Source organism: Sinocyclocheilus rhinocerous, unplaced genomic scaffold (assembly GCF_001515625.1).
Source record: "Sinocyclocheilus rhinocerous isolate Xijiao unplaced genomic scaffold, SAMN03320098_v1.1 scaffold113, whole genome shotgun sequence".
Taxonomy (NCBI): Eukaryota; Metazoa; Chordata; class Actinopteri; order Cypriniformes; family Cyprinidae; genus Sinocyclocheilus; species Sinocyclocheilus rhinocerous.
Window position 1 is genome coordinate 2,974,044 of NW_015646846.1, and position 19,454 is coordinate 2,993,497.

General features: G+C 34.5%; 1 protein-coding gene across 2 annotated transcripts in view; it reads left to right on the forward strand.

Moving 5' to 3' along the window:
* LOC107708172 (metabotropic glutamate receptor 4-like) overlaps positions 1–12,311 on the forward strand; it is a 127,721-nt gene extending 115,410 nt beyond the window's left edge. The window contains exons 9-11 of one of the 2 annotated variants that reach the window (XM_016512343.1): positions 1,529–1,778; positions 9,958–9,990; positions 11,822–11,883. In XM_016512343.1, coding sequence (XP_016367829.1) covers positions 1,529–1,778; positions 9,958–9,977 — 270 coding nt within the window. In that variant the 3' untranslated portion in view covers positions 9,978–9,990; positions 11,822–11,883. Of the gene's footprint in view, positions 1–1,528; positions 1,779–9,957; positions 9,991–11,821 lie in introns of both variants that reach the window. The other variant, XM_016512342.1, reaches the window with a different exon arrangement.
* Positions 12,312–19,454: the final 7,143 nt, after the last annotated feature.

Here is a 19,454-nt window from a genome sequence, read left to right on the forward strand (position 1 = left end):
TTAATCATTAAATTTATATATGTATATATATATATATATATATATATATATATACATACATATATAAATTTAATGATTAATAATTTATTAGAATTGTATTAATTGTATTACTTATATGATTTATAATATTATTATTTATGTAATACCATTTTTGTATTATGAATTAAATAAATCTTTATTTTTCAATAAATATTTCACATAATATTTGCTCAACATAACGTTTTAAAATTTTTCAAATTCTAAAACTATTATTTTTCTATTCATTTTCCTTTTGTAGCCCTCTATTAAACATAAAACATGGACAAAATGGCATTAATTGTAGAAGTTGAAAAACATTGAGCATTATGTGATAAGTATGTAAAGTCTATTATGACAAATGTAGTTCCACAAGCATTGATCTTGCAGTTTTTTCACTTGAAGTGTGGGCAAAAAAATTACTTGTCGCTACAATCAAGTACAGTACAATTAAATCCAAGGAACATCTTTCTCGTTACCTATAGTACTCCTCAGTTTCCTTGTATCCCACCCTTCATCTCCCAAGGCCTATTGGGATAGCAAAGAGTCAGTTGGTTGCATCAGTGGTATGCTGTATTATTGATGTATACTGTTATAGTTTTTTTTTTTATATTTTGAATTAGATTTTATTTTTATATTTTCTGTTAAAGTTTTAGTATTTTGTCATTTGTTTTTGTCATTATTATTATTTTTTAAATATGTCCATATATTTTTTATTAACTTTTATCTATTAGTTTTATTTAGTTTTAGTTATTTTAGTACTTAAACTAAATGAAAATAAGAAATGTTACTTTGACAACTAGCTTAAAAAATTAATGTAATTTTTGTTTTAGTTAACTATAATGGTTCACACATTTCATAATCTCAGCAAATGCTGTACGTCATCTGCCAATTATATCATGAATTCTGTGTATTCTGACATTCTAGTCATTTGCATATTATGTAGTCGAGAATTACGCATATTTGAATGTGGTGATGGTGTTTGGTGCTTTGGGCATGTTGAGTCACGAGGTTATGACTCTCTTTTGAGATTTGACATATTGACTGTGTCAGTTAGAGCAGGGGTTTATTATGTCAGCAAGCCCTCGTGAAGACGAATGTCCCAGGTCATGTGAACAAGTCTTCATTATTGCATAATACACCCCCAATAGGACCCCGCTGTGAAGCAGAAGGCTATTGTGTCATCCTGAAGGGCTTTAGTTTGTGATAATGACCTGTATTATCCCTTGCATTATTCCTTACCTACCAAATAAGTAAATAAATGGACTTAAAATATTCATTTCAGTGAAAATTATTTGATTATGTGGGAAGAAATAGACTGTGGCGTGATATAGAACTAGCAAGCTGCTGGGTATTGGTTGCCCAGGGCAACAGCAAAATATACGGTTTCATTATACTAAAATATTTGGCCACAGAAAGCAGTGATTGGCCAATTACGACCCAGTATGGTGTGTAGTAATTGCTTTGTTTTCAGTGATTTATAATTTTAATGTGCTGTGATTTTGTTTCATAGATGTACATACAAACAACCACACTGACCATCTCAGTGAGTCTGAGCGCGTCTGTGTCTCTGGGGATGCTCTACATGCCAAAAGTCTATGTGGTGCTCTTCCATCCGGAGCAGAATGTGACCAAACGCAGCACTCGCAGCCTGAAAGCTGTGGTCACTGCCGCCACCATGTCTAACAAGTTCAACCCCAAGGCCAGCCTGCGGCCCAACGGAGAAGCCAAGTCTGAGCTGTGTGAAAACCTGGAAACTCAGGGTGAGCGGGTTTGAGGATAAAAACTTTATTGTTATTGACACTGATTTTTATACTGCCATAAACTTGTTATTGTAATCTTTAAAAATGTAATTCATCATCATTCCTTTGCTCACTTAAACGGATCTGAATTTGGAGACAGTTGCAAAATTGAGCCTCAGCAGTCTGGATGCAGTTTTTTTTTTTTTGAGGATTAATTCACCCAAAATCAACAAATCTGTTTATATTTACTCCTTGGTTATTCCAAACCAATGTAACTTTAGTTTTTATAATGCAATGAAGACATTTAATGGTGTCAGTGTGATGATCATAACAAGACAACCTCTAATCGTCTGGCTCACTTTGCGTAAGGTTATTTTGGTTTTCATTATGTTCGAATTAACCATTTGGCATCAGATATAGGCTAGTCAGTGTGTTTTTTAAATTATCACGAGCAAATCGGTTGAATTGGTACAACAGTCCTCATCGAAGCCCATCTCCTGCTAATTTAAACTTCAATAAAACACAGCAGCTGATAAACCAGCTTTGTAATACATCAGTAAATAAAAGCCTGCTGCCTCAGCAGAAATAACTCTCATTCTAGAACAGAAGCAAACCTGTAGCTCCCATCTTGAAAGAGAAACGAAAGGCTGAGCATTATATTACTCATTAAGGCCCTGATTTACCAAGATCCCAAATAAAATGTACTAATTGGCTTGTGCAGTCTATCAAATTGTCTGTGTGCATTATAGGTATAGAATAACACAAATAACCACACATGCACTTGTTTCATTTTGTATATTTAGGTTTTCAATTTCAGTTTTATGTTGTGGTTTGTTTCGATGGTGCAAAAAAGTTTTCATTTTGTATTTTTAAATACACTTGTAATTTAGTTGCGGCACCTGGAGAGGTACTGTCTTGCAGAGTAGTATGTGTTTTATGTGTTCTAAGTTTGAATATGACAACATATGTTACATTCAGATTTTGTGCTCTTAATATAATGTGGTATTAATTTGCACACAGTTACCTTTTCTGAAGTTTTCATGGGTGATAAATCACTTTGCAAGTTCTATTTAATTCATTTGCATTGAAGCTACCCTTCATTTTGCACGCCCCCAAATGACATATTCATCAAGAAAAATCTGTGAAAACAGACAAGAGGCGCTATCATCTGGTGCTATATCTGGAATTCAGAATCCTCAGTAGACACAGCAGATTTTTTTTTGTTTTTTTTTTGCATGTGCCATCTGGTTTGCACGTGTTTTATATGCACAAATCTTTAGTAAATCACAAACTAAAAGTGTGCTTCACTGCTTATGTGAATGTAGTTAGACAGTACAGCAGATTTGAGACCTCATCAATTGTGCCTTGATACCTCAGATTCCCTTTTATTCTATTTTTTCAAATAGCCTCTAGCATTAGCATCTTCATTACCTTAATCTGTGATGTGATGTCAAATGCAGCAGACGGGGAAAAATAAAAATGCAAATATAAATCCATTTCACCCTTTCAGTAGATAGTAGTAAGTAGTAAGATGTCTACTGTTAGCGATGCACCGAAATTGATTTAACACCTGTAAATTAAAGGTTTCGGTAGGCCAAAATTAAAGTTTTCATTAAACCAAAAACCACAACTGAAGTTGTATAAACATTTAAATTGCACATAAGTGTTTTTTTTTTTTTTTGGTTTTGGTCAATATTTTGCCAACAGAATTTAATTTGTACTCTAATTTGTTGTTGAAATATAAATATTTAAATGGTGGCTGTATTAAAAACTTGTTTTCATGACAGATTTATTCAAACATTTGTTCAAAACAAGACAACAGGTTAAGTAAAATATAATGAATATGTAACAAAGTAGCAAAATGCTCATTGAATGGCTTTCCTGAGATAAAAACAACATTACTTGACATTGTTTACAAACTGATTTATTGACTTCCTGACACTGCTTGAGAGATTACTTGAGACATGATACATTTCTGTAAGTTGTACTCTTTCAACAGAACTTCTGATGTTCATTCATGCTCATTTTGTGCTACAGTATAGCTACAGTAAAGCTGACATTATTTTATATTAAAAGTATAAATGCACAAATCTTATTGAGATTATTGGATGGCAGATGCACTACAAATAATGTTTAGTAAAGTTCACGCATCAACAGAAAACAGCAAAGAAAGAAAGTTTGATCTTGAGATTTAATAATCCATATCATTATCAATTAAAAATGGAAAATCTATATTGTTAATCTAGCACTATCGTCCACACAGGTGACATATTTACCTGTTGTAGTTTATCTGCATTGCATGCACAAAATAGACAATGACACAGTCAAAACTCGCCATCGAAGAAGTGCTAGTTAAACTCCACTGTTTCAATCAACGATTTCTGCCCTTCATAACTATTTCAGCCAAAACCAAAAATTGCTGTTTCGCTCTAATTTTTGTTTACTGCAGTTTCGGTGCATCACTGTCTAATATAATGAAATATTTGCGCTTCATATGTTGTTTACACAAACCTTTTTCCACCAGAATACACAGATCATGTTGAATTGTCATCAGTGAAGCAACATGTTTATTTGCAGGCAGATGGTGTCACATCTACTATCAGGGGCTAACAGGATCATGCAACCAACAATATTTGCCCCCTTGGATGTGGGCCATGTTGTTCCTTGCAAGCCGAAAAAAGCATGTGCAGATGCACACGTAAAAAATCCACTAGAAAAAGGAGTCCAGGCGGAGATAAGCACAAAGGATATTAAAATTCATAATGATGTGAATTTAATATGACATTTCCCAAGATATATCTGTACATTGACTTGTTCTAGAATAAAATATCATGTTAAACAGATTCAAAGTATCATGTTAGACTAGGAAGGCACAAATTAACTGCTTCCATTACATTGCATTTGGCATTCACAGCAACGCACATCCACTCTGCTTTCATTATGTTGCATTTTATATTCATTTTGCAGTGCAGCAATACCCAGTAAATCATATTGTGGGTCTTAATAACAAATAGCTCTGAATTAAGGGAGACGTCCAGATAAATGTTTTGACAACAGAATTAAATCTGTGTTATGAATGTTGCTACATAGATGAAAATTCGCCCAATTAAGCATGACTAGTTAGCACAGTGTTTTCAGCAAGTATTTACCGCCGGTTGCATGGCCGTACCAGACTACCACCAACCCCAGTGTGAATTTCATCTGCTCACTTTCCTTGTACATATTCAGCAGCTCTCTATAGCACCGCTTTGAATTCACTGCAGTGGAACTATGTGCTTTTGTAAATGAGGTATTAGAGTCAGTGACTACATTAGCATGTGCCCTTTTGAAAGATCCCACTAGAGTTATTTAACACAAGCAGTTTTTTTGCATCTAAAGCAAATGCAAGCTAGCTAACAAATATCTTCTCCGTAGCTCAGGGATGTCTAACATTTCATGAATGCATTAAAGAAGAAACAGGATCTCCTTGTTGATTCTTCTAATTGATTCTGATCCTCCTTTAAGACTTAAATTGCATTAAGTAAAAGTGTCTGTTAAGTGTCTTAATGTAGCGTAATGTGATAGAAATGTTGCTTTAAAGTGTTACAAGTACTTCAAAGTGAATTATGTGACATTGAATTATTATGTAGATCTTAATTGTATTTCTAGTCAAGCAAGGACTCATCTCTCTGTGCGTGTTATATGAAGTAATCATCATTATATTATTAGCATGGGTGTGCTACAATAACACAGTTAGGGATATGCCGGTATCAAATTCTCATGTTGCGATTAATTGCTAATGCTTCTTTTATCACGGTATACGGTATTATCACGATGTTGACATTTTGTTTTAAAAAAGTGCTGTCATAATACAGTATAACAGGTTTAATAACATTTTTCTTATAACAATGTGCGCACGCGTCTTTCACGCAGCATACGTTGTGCATTTGACCAGTTGATGGGAAAAGTATTCTTAAAATGCATTCAAAATTCTAAATAATTTGTAATATATAATTATTCACGGTATTTAGAAGTGCCCACAATAACAATATCGTGCATATTCATTACCGTGCTATATCGCATTACCGAATACCGGCACAAGTCTAAACACAGTGTTCAAGTAGAGTTGAATATATCATGACTTTGTGCACATGATTGACCAAAAAAGTACCAGGAGGAAACTTAGTATTCTCAATGATATCTGACATTTTTTATTATTATTTTTTTTATGTTGTAATTACAGTGTAATAATATTAATCTAAAGAATAGGCATAGATAAATCATATAGATTGTATAAATTGATAGAATATATATTCACTTGCACTTATCCACTGTTACAAATGAAAAAAGTGAAATACACTGTCGTTCAAAAGTTCACAAGAAATTTGTTTTGAAAGAAATTAATACATTTATTCAGCAATAATGCGTTAAATGGATCAAAAGTGACTATATTTACTTATAAATATATTTACATATATTTATATATTTACTATAAATGCTGTTCTTTTGAATTTTCTATTAGCATATTAGCAAATCGACATAATAGAATGATTTCTCAAGGATCATGTGACAATGAAACCTGGAGTAATAATGCTGAAAATAAACTTTTTAAAATTGTAATAATATTTCTTCTTCTTCTTTTTTGTATTCAAATAAATGCAGCCTTGTTGAGAAGAAGATACTTTTTTCTGTACAATACTATACATTAAAAACATCTTGCTGACCAAAATGTGTGAACGGTAGTGTCTATTTTAACTTTGCTATTTCCATATTTGTAGAAGCATTCCCAGGTACACTTGAAGGCAGCATAAAACACACTAAAATAATTCCAAATCACAATTATTTTCAATAAATGTATTATTTTGAAAAATAGATTAAAAAGCTGTTTCCATTAGTTTTGTGTTCTGTGTCACGAATTCAGTCCATGGACTTCTGTTTATTCACCACCAGATGTCACCCTTTCCATTTACATTGACTCTCGCACTACACAAACTGTTGCATAGCACCCCGGACTACATTTCCCATCATGCTTTGCACAAGAGCTGTTTCCATTAGTTTTGTGTTCTGGGTCTAATCCTGCGTAAATATTCCATTACAAAATCATTTTGGGCTTTTGCACTAGGCAATATCATACTTTATATTTTGTTTTAATAATTCATGCAGCCTAAAAAGGCAGCATGCAACCCATGATGAAACACTGTGTACTGTGCAACGGTGCGTTCTATTAAGGTTAAGTCATTAACAAAGGCAATATGACACATTTCCCACCCATTGCTTTTTCACAATTTTTAAGGCTTTTTAACAATCAGGTGACTAGTAAGTCTTCACAGTCTCACATTTACCACATATGTGACGTTGTTCACAGTCACACTTCTAAAGTCACACTTCTTATCATCTCACCTACTGGTAGTAAAAAATGTTTTTTTTGAACCAATCAAGGTAAAGACAAGACATGTTTAATGTAGCTATTATTATAGTGTCAGCGCCTATATGTGGCACATTATTCATAGCGAGATGCACGCCATTAGTATATCTACAAAAGTCAGTACTTGGCAAGCAGGTTTATCACTGATATAAAATACACTTTTGGACACCAGTAGATTCCAAAGTAACAGTCCATCTATGATATCATTGCAATGCAGAATGTGTATAGAGTTTAGTGAAGCATATAAATAAGATCAAAATGTAATGCATGTGTGATGTTGCCTACAAAGATCATAGAAACTTGCCAAAGAATGAGGATAAGAGGATGAGAATGACAAGGTCAGTTGATCAAACTCATAGTTACATAATATCGACATCAATAGGTTTTCTCATGTGTCCTGTGAGGAAAAGAGTTTTGCTCTTTGGTGAATTGTAAATATGGTCAATAATAATATGAGTGGGTCTTCTTGTAGGTCTCCTTGAAATAGTCTATCGACATCAAGCATGACCACCATACAACTATACTGATGAATGGTTTGTTGAATTGAAAACCGCAATATCATATTTTGTTGCCTTGATTAGAGAGTTTTCTGTACAACAGCTTAATCATTGTCTACTTTTTTGTGTACACTGAAAAAATGGTTGTAGAAACAATTTTCATTTAGAAATTGCTAGTAAATTTCACAAACAGTTACAAAGAAACGGCAAGAAATGTTTAAATGAATGTGATCAATATAAAGATGGAGATTTTACACTGTAGACTGCATTCTGTTAACCTGGATTTGTCCTCTTGTAGTGTATTACTAGATTTTTAGATTTAACTGCTCAGTTATTTCATTAAAATAATAAATGGTACTCATGAAAAATACAACAAAATATAAAATCCTAGGATGTGTTTGAAGAGTACTGTCCTTTTAAGAGTGTTGGCGTTAGTCGCTGTATGCATAAAATGATAGCAGAGCTGAGCTGAATGCGCTCATGCATAAAAATAAAAGAGTTCATAATGTTACTTTGAAATGCGTAATAAACTTATTTCAGCACCAAATTATGCTTGTGCGTCTGTGCAGTTAGCCAAAGCACAAAAATCCATTTTGTGCCTTAACAGTAATATCATTGCACATGTGTGTCTAAACAAATGATTTAATGTCAGGGATACATGTGTTTATAGTTGTAATATGTGCAGTATCATTCTTTTTTTGATCATAATACTGTACTTTTGTTCAAGAACACACACAGACACACACACACACGCACACGCACACACACGCACAAACTCTCTTGATTAACACCAAACCCATCATTCAAATCCAGTGGTTATAACTCTTAGCTGTTTTTCAAGAACTATGACATCCCAACATCCCAGAGCATGCTAGTTCGATAGGGTTTATTTTTCCCTAATTGAAATAGTGTATTTTTATAGCAGATTTCAGAATGCGGAATGTTAAAATAAAGTTGAAGTGTGTCATTTTTTAAGCAATGTTTGTTTACAGTTCTCGGAGTGCAAATAGCCAAAGACTGTTTTAATTAACTCGGAGCATTGCTTAGATATTTTTACATTTAGTACAAAATAGAATGTTACATTCTATTTACACTTTGTATGATTAGCATCAATCATTATTTGCTCTTGCATTATTTGCACTTAGTGTAAAGATGCTTTTTGTTGCTATTTAAACTTGGTGCAAACAGTATATCTACAGCTCTTTACACTCAGTCTAGCAGCTACCTTTTCACTTAGTTTTTTATGTTGCTTTCTCCTATTTCAGCTTAACACACACAGACAACAGAAGTATTAACTAACATTAACAAAGGTTAATATGCTGTAAAAATATATTGCTCATGCTAATGCTAATGAATGCATTGTTAGCAGTGTTAACAAATAAGACCTTAGTGTAAAGTGCTACCAATAATATTTGAAAGCATTTTGTTTTAAATAAGACTGCATTGCAGCTAATATATTGCTATATGGCTTTTATCTTTAAATTATTTAGCATGATTAATATTACAGTAATATGTTACTGCGCCTTGCAAACGCATTCACAACCTTTGAAAATCCTACATTGAAATATACTTCTTAGTGACATTTTTATTTAAAAAATCTAACTCAAATCTATTTTTATATAACTTTGTTATGTTAGGAAACTTCCTTGCAGAGATAAAATACTGAAATGAGCTTTTTGCATAAGTATCCGGTCCCACAGATCGAAAACAATTGCCCTAATGAGGACACAATTACCTCACAATTGTGCTCTGCCTGTGAATCACTGAAATAACAACCCCATTGTCTGGATTTTTTTTTTTAATGTAACCCTACAGTAAAGGGATCATTATTCAGGTTGTGAATATAAAGTACATCTTAAAGGTTGAGGTACTTGAATACGATGCAACCAATAAAGAAAATGCTTAAATTGTTGTAAACATGTCGAATGCAACACTTTAAATGAATATAATGTACATACACCTGAAACTTTTCTTTTAAAGAGAGAACTCGGAGGGGTTGAAGAGCATCTGAAAAGAGTCATTTGATCCAACTTTAATCAAACATCAAAGTGTGCAAACCACAAAAAAAAAATAAAAATAGTATACAAGGTTCAAAATTATTTTTTTTCTCTCCTCATGGCCATATGATTTCAAACATGTTATACTTGCAGTGTGTTTCATTTAAATTTTGTAATGCAAAACCGTGAAGTCATGAAGCAGATTGCTATCATTTAAACTGTCATTTTACAGTTATTTTTATTCTATACATATGTAAATAAAACTTGTCTAATATAATGTAACCACTCAACCTGTGTTTCAGGATATGTTGATGATAACTAAACAATGAAGACAGGTAAAGACTTTAATTACTGGCTATTGCTTGGCTTACTGTTGGACCTAATTGTTGAACTTAATCGTGTTCAATTTAGCTTTCATGCTTAAACTGTCCATATCAATTAGCTTATAGTGCATTGAGAATACACTGACATTTGAAAAAACTGCTAAAGACACAAAAAAGCATGCATGCCGCATTGCTTTGCAAATCACTTGTTTGCACAGAGCTTCGTAGGTGAGAAACACTATACTGGGGAAAGACCTAAAGATAGCAACAAATTAGTTTTTATGCATTTTTCAACCAATAGAGAGTAGGTATGAAAACTTTCACAACAGTGCATGGCCTAGATAAACACACATAAACACAAGCACAAATTGGGATAGCAGACTCAAATAGAACAGTATAAATCTATGCTAGATAAAATCAAGCACCTCCAATGATATTTTATTTAAAATTATTTAAGTTTGCTTTATGACAACGTCCCTCCCTCTAAGCTGAAATTGAGCTATTTATCTGACTGTACCTATGGGTCAGTGCTCCATATGCCGAGGGAGAGTCCAGACGGGAGAACCGCACCAGTAGTGTGGGTCAAATATCACCTCACCTTCCTTATTCCAACAGCTCTGCATGATTGCATGAGGTAAACTTTTGATCTCCATATAGCGATGCAATGAGCTTGAATTTTCCATTGACCCTCCTTCTTTGGCAAGGTTATTACATGAATAGCTGTAGACAATGTCACTCATGCAACCTTTGTGATTGTTTGCACTACAACGCTATTGCAAGATGGATGGCAAATGACAGGATAAAGCTGCTGATTACGGGTTTTTGTTGAATGAATGCTTTAATAGCACACTTGTCACTGATTGCAAGTAACTTGCATGTTTTTGAAAGTATTAAACTGTTCTTGTGTCCAAAAGGTGACAACAGTCTCAGTCATGTAAACCGTATTTGATATCAAGAAAGACGAGTCTGACATCAAACAAGACACGCTACTTGACGTCTGGCAAATTAATAGCAATATCAAAGGGACCAAAAAAGGACCTGACAAGAAATAAAACATGAGGTTCTGCATCAAACCATTCTGCCTTTGATAAAGGTCCCTGTGAATGCTATATACTGAATAACTTCAGTATTCATATTTAAAGGAATAGTTCACCCAAAATGAAAATTTACTCACCCTCAGGCCATCCAAGATGTAGATGCATTTGTTTCTTCATCAGAACAGATTCAGAGAAATTTTGCATTACACCACTTGCTCAACAATGGATCCTCTGAAGTGAATGGGTGCCGTCAGAATGAGAGTCCAAACAGCTGATAAAAACATCACAAATAATCCACTTTACTCCAGTCCATCAATAAATGTCTTGTGAAGTGAAATGTTGACATCAAGACATTTATACCTTGAAATGAGTCCTCTATCCATAATATTGCTTTCTCCAGTGAAAAAGTCGTCTCATCTGAATCAGGAGAGAAATATGCACAGCATATTTGCAAGTGAAACGGTCCAAAACCATTTTAAACTAATATGTTGAGAAGACAACAGGGGATGAACTTTTTCACGTTATTATGGATTATGGACTCATATTTTGGTTTAAAGTTAAAATCCCTTAATGATGGAATCCTTTATTACAAACACACAACTTTTCGCTTCACAAGACATAAATTGATGGACTGGAGTGATGTGGAATATTTGTGGATTATTGTGATGTTTTTATCAGCTGTTTGGACTTTCATCCAAAATCTGTTCCAATGAAGAAAATTAAAATTTTCAGCAAATTTCCATTTCCTTTAAGCACTTCTCAGACTCAAATTATCTATTTTTATCACATTCTCTCTTCCCTTGCAGGACTCAGCCCTAAACAAACGTACATCAGCTACAGCAACCACGCAATCTAGGTAAGGGATAAAAGGCCACTACCAAATCCCAGAAGTGACCCCCAGAAGACAGCATTTCAAGATAAATCACTCTCACGTTATGTCACTTATGAAAGTGAGATAGCGGATGGTTGGAAGACCCCCACAGACATGTTTGCATTAATGAAGCTCATGTGAAGTCACATAGGGAGCATCTTGGGAGGCCGAGACTGTTGAGGCGGTGATGTTGGAATGACGGTCTGTCACCCAGACTATTCCATTACAGCTTACTCTATCTATTCCAGATGTCATTGTTAAAGTGATACACACTAATTAAGGACAACATGTCAGTGTCTGCTGTTTCATTGACGCTAACACTATGTGGTGGCTTAAAAAAAAAAAGAAGAAGAAAAAAATAATTAAAAAAAAATAATTCAAAGCTTTTTCCTCTTGTTTTCTCCTTGGTGATGACAACAGCAAAGACAGTGACCATTGTTTACAGATGTTGAGCATGCTGGTTTTGACATCCTGTGCTGTGTTGTTTTTTCTTTCTTTATTTCTTTTCCTTTTTAAAAAAAAAAAAACCTTCTGAAATGCAAAGCGTCAGGTATTTCTGTGAGATATGGCTTGGGCACACCGCAATACAGTTGCTAGGTTGTTCTGGGTGGTTGCTAGGGTATTGTTTGGCGGTTACTATGGTATATGCTGTAAATCTGTGGGATTTTTTTCACTCGTTTTTCCGCTGTCAAGCAAAAACCAAAAGTCGGATTGCTTAGAAAAGTGATAGCGCAGCTCTCTTCTATAAACCACAGATAGATTTTGAGTGATGATTCAGGTCTGTAGCACAAACTTGGCTCTTTTTTTTTTTTGTCTGCAAGAAGAAAAATAGGACAAACAATAATAGTTATACAAGCGTAATAATAATAGACAAACCCTATAATATGTAGACTCAAGTGAAATGCTTTTTAATTTAATAATGCTTTTGTATCAAAACTAAAAAAAAAGAAACCTGAAACATGCAGTATTTAAAACAGCCAAGTTGTATCACCTCTTAATGTGCTAATACGCTATTGTATTTATTTTTATTAATATTCTTAGTCAAAAACAAAAAAGGATTGTTCTCATGCCTAAATGAAAAATAAAATATTCTGTTTTGTGCATTTAAAAATTTCCTTCAAAAAGGCACTTAGTCCTCAAGATTAGGAGACATCCTGACACAAAAGCACAGTGGAAATTAAAAGAAATGTCATTTGTCTGAGATATATATTTTACAACAGGCAGCCGTCTATCATAATGTGCATTTCAGAAAGCCCATTATTAAGTGTGAGATGTATCTGCCATCAGCGGCAACAGCGCAGAGGAAGACAGGTGCTATAAAGAAAAGCACCGGTACTTTGACTCTGTGATGTATAACGGCGTAACTACCAGACATAAATTATAGGCCATGTTAGGCTTATTTAGGTCTGTCTGGAATACAGGACATAAAACAGAGACTTGATTGGACTGCTACTCCATCTCTCTGACAGTGCTTAGAAACTGATGGAAAGAGCGTACAGTGAAGGGTGGATCAGGATGTTGTGCAAAGGAGGTCATGTTCTCTGAGATCAATACATTCTGTCTGTGTGTGTGTGTGTGTGTGTGTGTGTGTAACATTGTGGTTTGTTAGCTGAAGAAGGTTCTTCCTTATTAATGAGTTAAACTTCCATAAGAATTTGTTTATTTGAATTATAATATTATTGTAAATTGTTTAATGAAATATAAATATTGTAAATGTAATATTTTATTATTGTAAATTATTTATATATATATATATATATATATATATATGAAGTGTTTAGATGCAAAAGCCTCTAATGTGGTCTCATATGTCACATTCTGGCACGCTTGTGGCAAGCTGCGTAAATACTGTAAGAACAACCCTGTAGCTTGTCATCACACAAAATAGACACTAAAGCCATTTAAATTCCCTAATTTTGCAGAGCTAACTCTACCTTCTGCCTGAAAGAGGGATTCACAAACACTTAAGGATAACGGATTAGGTTTTGTAAATGTGTATTTGCAAGTGTACATGTGTTTGGTGTTGGGAATAGACTGTGATGAAAAGCAGCTTTGCTTACAGTTGCAGAGGTGTCAAGTTATAGTCAGGCCAAGCAATTTGCACCGAGCTTCAATCTATCAAAATGGCAGCTGGTGCAGCAGGCCCTTAGAGAATTCTCCCGAAGAAAGTAGCCTATGCTTTATTTGTTCTCTTTATTTAGTTTATGATTAAAATGTCAAAAAAGAAAAGATCATGTCAGCAGCCTTTGCAGGTTGAACTCTAACATGCTTTTCCTAACAATGTTTTCTAATACAATCTCTATATTGCACTCAAAATGTCACTATAGTTAAAATTTGAATGGCTGACTTTATGCAGAGTCTGTCAAGAAACAAAGTTGCGTTTACCAAGTATCAGGTTGATGTAATCACTGCATTTAACCAAGGTTGCCATGTTTGTCAATTTACATGTCAGTAAAACAGTCTTTTCCTCCCTAAGTAGATGTGTTTGGCCAGAAAACCTGCAAAGTGGAACTACACTTCATACTGAAGCCTATAGGAGACCAAATTTGGAGATCAAATATATATTATTTTTTATGACAGCCACCATTTAAATTTTTATATTAAAAAGAAAAACGAATTGAAGTAGAAATATTATGTAATTGTAACTTTATTATTTAAAAAAATTCATTGTGTAATTTTAACAGTTGCATGCTATAGCTTACAAATCAGTCCATTTTAATCTTCAATACGAATTGAAGTAGAAATATTATTATGTAATTGTAACTTTATTATTTAAAAAAATTCATTGTGTAATTTTAACAGTTGCATGCTATAGCTTACAAATCAGTCCATTTTAATCTTCAATATTATAGTAATGTAGTAGTCTACCAAATGACTCTCATGTAGCCTATATTTTATAGCATTAGTTGAGAGATTTTTTTTCCTTGAGAAAATTTGGCAAGTACTGTACCTGATATATATCCAAAATAATCGATATCGAATCTAATCGAATTGGTAATCGAATTGAAAGCTTGTGAATGAGAATCGAATCGAATCATGAAATTTGTGTCAAAACCTAGCCCTAATATATATATACAGTCCTTTATGGTACACTTGACAGCCACTGGTCACCATTAATAGCAGCTTGGATATTCTGCTAAATCATCTGTATTATAAACCATAAAGAAAAAAAAGATGATTATTTGGATCAGTATATTAAAAATTTAATTGTAGAGCATCGTCTCTAACACATTTGCTCAACTTTGAAGACCAGGCACTTGAACAGTAGTGAACAATTAAAAAAAAATCCAACAGGATCATAAAATACAGAATTAGGTCAAGTGTATTTGCTGAATTGTCCCTTCCTCCCAAAGCATAAATTCACTCAGAATCTTCCCCCAGTTATGCATAATAAACTACAGGCTTAGCAGCTGAGCAGATCGCAGAGCTGCTGAACTGTGGATGTGGTCTCAAATGTTAGTCACGTCATGTTCTGCTTTATTATTATTGTGCTCTTGAGGAAGTCATTTAACCCTAACTTGCTGTGTTGCTCCGATGGGAATTCCCTGCAGCCGCTCAACACAATAACTGTGCTCTGAAGTATCCACTTACTAATTCCTTTGAATCTAATTGATGGTCTCATTAGATAGTTGAAAAAAAAAGCATTTGGGCCTTTTAAAATTTTGCTTTTTGAGAAGTTTGACCAGAAGCCTTGTGCTTGTGGAGGTGGCCATAAGATATTTTAATTATGTAAGCCACGTCCAAGAAACAAGGGCTTATGAGCGGCTTACAAGGTCTGTAAATACTGTACTTGTTGGAAATTAATATGGGTTTTAGTTGTGTAATTATATTCTTTTTTGAAGTCACCTTTTTTAACACTCAAGAGAACCTTTTCATTGCTGAACATAAAGTTCAGTCAGTAAGATTGGGGTCTTTTAAAATAGAAAAAAGTTGTTTTAAATGTAATAATATTTTACAGTTTTTTTAATCAAATAAATGCAGCCTTTTTTAGAGACTTCTTGCAAAAACATTACAGACCCCAAACTTTTGAATAATATTGTATATGTCTGTATGCTAAAAATATGTGCAACCACTTATCTTTAAAAATTAGTAACATCAAATAACCATGTTTTTTTTTTTTCACTTCGCAGCACATATGATGTGTCTGATGCAGTGTTGGGCAGTAACTAGTTACTAACTTAGTTACTGTAATAATATTACTTTTTGCAGTAACTAGTAGTGTAACTAATTACTAATAAGATTTCAGTAATAATATTACAGTTACCATCCATAAAACAGCTTAGTTACTTAGTTACTTTTGTTAACTTTTGCCTCAACCCCGCGTTCGCGCGAATCATTCGTGATCCAGCTTCACCTACAGAAGAAGTGAGTATACGGTTTTTTTAATGAATCTTTGCAAATCGACTTTCCTAATTATGTGCTAATTAGCAAGTTTCACAATGAATGCGGCTAAAGTAAACAGTCTCTCAGAAGAAGAGCAGCTCGGAAGAGAGGGGCGGGATCAGTAGAGCTCATTAACATTTAAAGGAAAATGCTACAACATTGTGTGCTCTGAAAAGAGCTGTTTTTGACAGGGTAAAAAGGTGTTTTTTACACTACCATTGAGAAATTTAAACCAAACTATGTTACAGACTTTTCATTAAGACCCTAAAGAATCATATCAACTTGTGGAAAATGGGCATCCTATGACCCCTTTAAAGGCAGTAACTGTGTAGTTGCTGATGCAGTGATAGTTACATTAGCTATCAACAGCATATGTGTGAGCTAATGTTTAACTGCAAAAGGATTTACGTTTTATAGAGAATGTTTCACAATAATAATCCAGGAAATGCCTGTAAAGTAACAGCACTTTTTCTGAAACATTTAAGAAAAATTTAAATCTAAATTAGGATATTTTACAGTTTATGTTTGGCAGCCACTTCTGCCAGTCCATTAATTTCCATTATACTACGGGGCCGTTGAATTCTTGAATCTGATTGGCTGATGAACGTTCTGAGGTGTGCAATTATTTTCAGGGAAACGCACGGCGAATGTAGTTCCAGGCAGCTCTCTTGACCGCATTACAGTTCCATACCACTTTGCATAGTTAACTGTAATAACAGAAATTAGCATACAGTACCTATACAGCACACAGGAATTACTGCAATCGCACGTGCTCGCACACGCACACTACGGTCACGCAGTTTGCACAAAAAGGTGTTGTCAGCGCTGCCCTGACGATTTTATCAGTTAGCCTATATAGTGTAGCAACTTAAAGGCTACACATGACATTTCTCACTAGCGAGGTAATAACAGCGCTGTTTAGAGACGCTGCTGCAGAACACTGTTGAGGGACGCACAGAGTTAGCCTAATTCGCACAAGCTCTCTCTCTCTCTTTTTCTTTCTTTCTCTGTGTGTCTGTCTTTCTCGCTCTCTTTCTAATAACTTCATTAATAACTGCATTAGAATTCTATCAACGGCTCAAGCCTCCATTACCAGCTTTAAAATGACGTTTTGGAACTAGCAAAAGAGGCGTTGGATGAGATGCGGAAGAAATAATTTAATGGTAGATGTTTAGCACCTTCTGCTGCCATGAATTTCACCCGTTTTTTACATCTATTTTTTACAGTGTACAGCGATCTGTCATGCCACATCAAAGAGCATCAAAATGTCATTTATTGTTAAAATCCAACAATCAAATAATTTCTAGATTTATTTTCATAATTTTCATAGAAATTATATTTAGCTTCAAGCTACACATGACAATTAATGAGATTAATACAACACTTCTACTTGAATGTCACTATCAATCACTATTGAGTGTTTGTAATAAATTCTGACTGCGATCCAATGTGGATTTTGGTCAAATGATGAGGCAGAAATGCTGTTATTAAGAAGAATTTTATGTGGAAGATACACAGTTACTTCTGTGGGGCGTGAAGAAAAAGTAATGTAACTAGTAGTGTAACTAATTACTGTTGCCAGAAAGTAATAAGTAAAGTAACAATATTACTTTTGAAAGGAGTAACTAGTAATGAGTAATATATTACATTCTTTGAGTAACTAGCCCAACACTGGTCTGATGTAATTATATTTTGCATCAAATGCCAAATGCGGTGAGCTAGATGATGCAATAAGCACTGTCAGTATCATATGTTTTACACTGTGGGGAATCCAGAATGCACTGTTGTGTAAAAACCCTGGGAGGCCAATGGGCTCTCCACTCAGAGCCTCTGGGTAAACGTGCTTCACAGCTGTTTGATTTATTAGGAGCGAACCACAGTTGCTTTGATTAACAGCCAGAATCTAGCTTGTCACGGAAGTATCTGGTGTAATTTCTTACTTTTTACTTGTCAGCAGATTGAGAGTGGGTAATTTTGACCAGTGCACTTGTCACTGGTCTCAGGGGGATATAAGTGGTAATCACATCTCGATTAGGGAGCTGTACACTGCAAATTACTCCATGTTGGTGTTGTGACAGTGTTAATTTACACGAGTTGAAAGATGGAAATAGGATGTTCGAGTAATGTGCAAAATGCAAGATACAAGCCAGCAAGCGTCCAAATTAGTTGTGTAATTAAAAACATTTGTTTTCACAGACCACTGGTTAATAGTGAATAAAAGGAAATGAGCAACCCGCATGCCTCTGCTCAATGATGGTGCCTGGATCAGGGATCTGCATCTCGGGCCGATGACGTCACTTCCAAGGAGGCATGCCCAGGCCTGTTGTACACGCCCCCGTCCCTTGACTCCACCCCCATTTCAAAACCGTGCCAGAAAGTGAGACGTGCAGAAACGTGAAGTGCAAAGGGAAAAATGGTATCGGAAGCTCAAACTTGACTGAAACGCAAAATAAACGCAGCGTTGCAAATATATTAGTAGATATGGCCATGGAAAATATGTATTGCAAAATCATTGCTTTTGCTCTGTTTCATTTATATTTTGCAATTCTTTATTTTTGTTTGCGAAAAGCACATTTATTTTTCTCAATACTTTCATTTTCGTTGGCAAAACTTTTTTTTCTTTTGCAATACTTCAATTCTTTTGCAAGTATATGTGGCCCTGTTTTGACTCCATACAGTTTGGTACAACTCTCGAAACGTCAAAAGATTTGAACCAGTGAATTCCAAAAGATCATATAAATTCTAATTAAAACTTATTCTGTAAGACATCAATAAATGTCTTAAAGGTGGGGTAAGCGATTTCCTGGTAGCCAATGTTGACATTTCAAATCACCAAAACAATTTTGATTATTTTGATTTTGATAGCTCCGCCCCACACATACGTATGCAACCCAGGCAACGATTATTTCTGTGAAACAAAGCAAAACAAATGTTACACTGTGTCTACACCGGACGCGAGTGGTGTGGTGCAACATAATACTATAGAACTCATTATAATCAGTGATGCTGTCCACACCATAGATATATATACATATCTATGGTCTACATCGGGGGTGTCAAACATACGGCCCGCGGGCCGAACACGGCCCACAGAGGTGTCCAATCCGGCCCGCAGGATGATTTAAACAATATTATAAAATAACAAATAAAACATAATTTTGAAAATTAAATAAAGTGTATTCGCT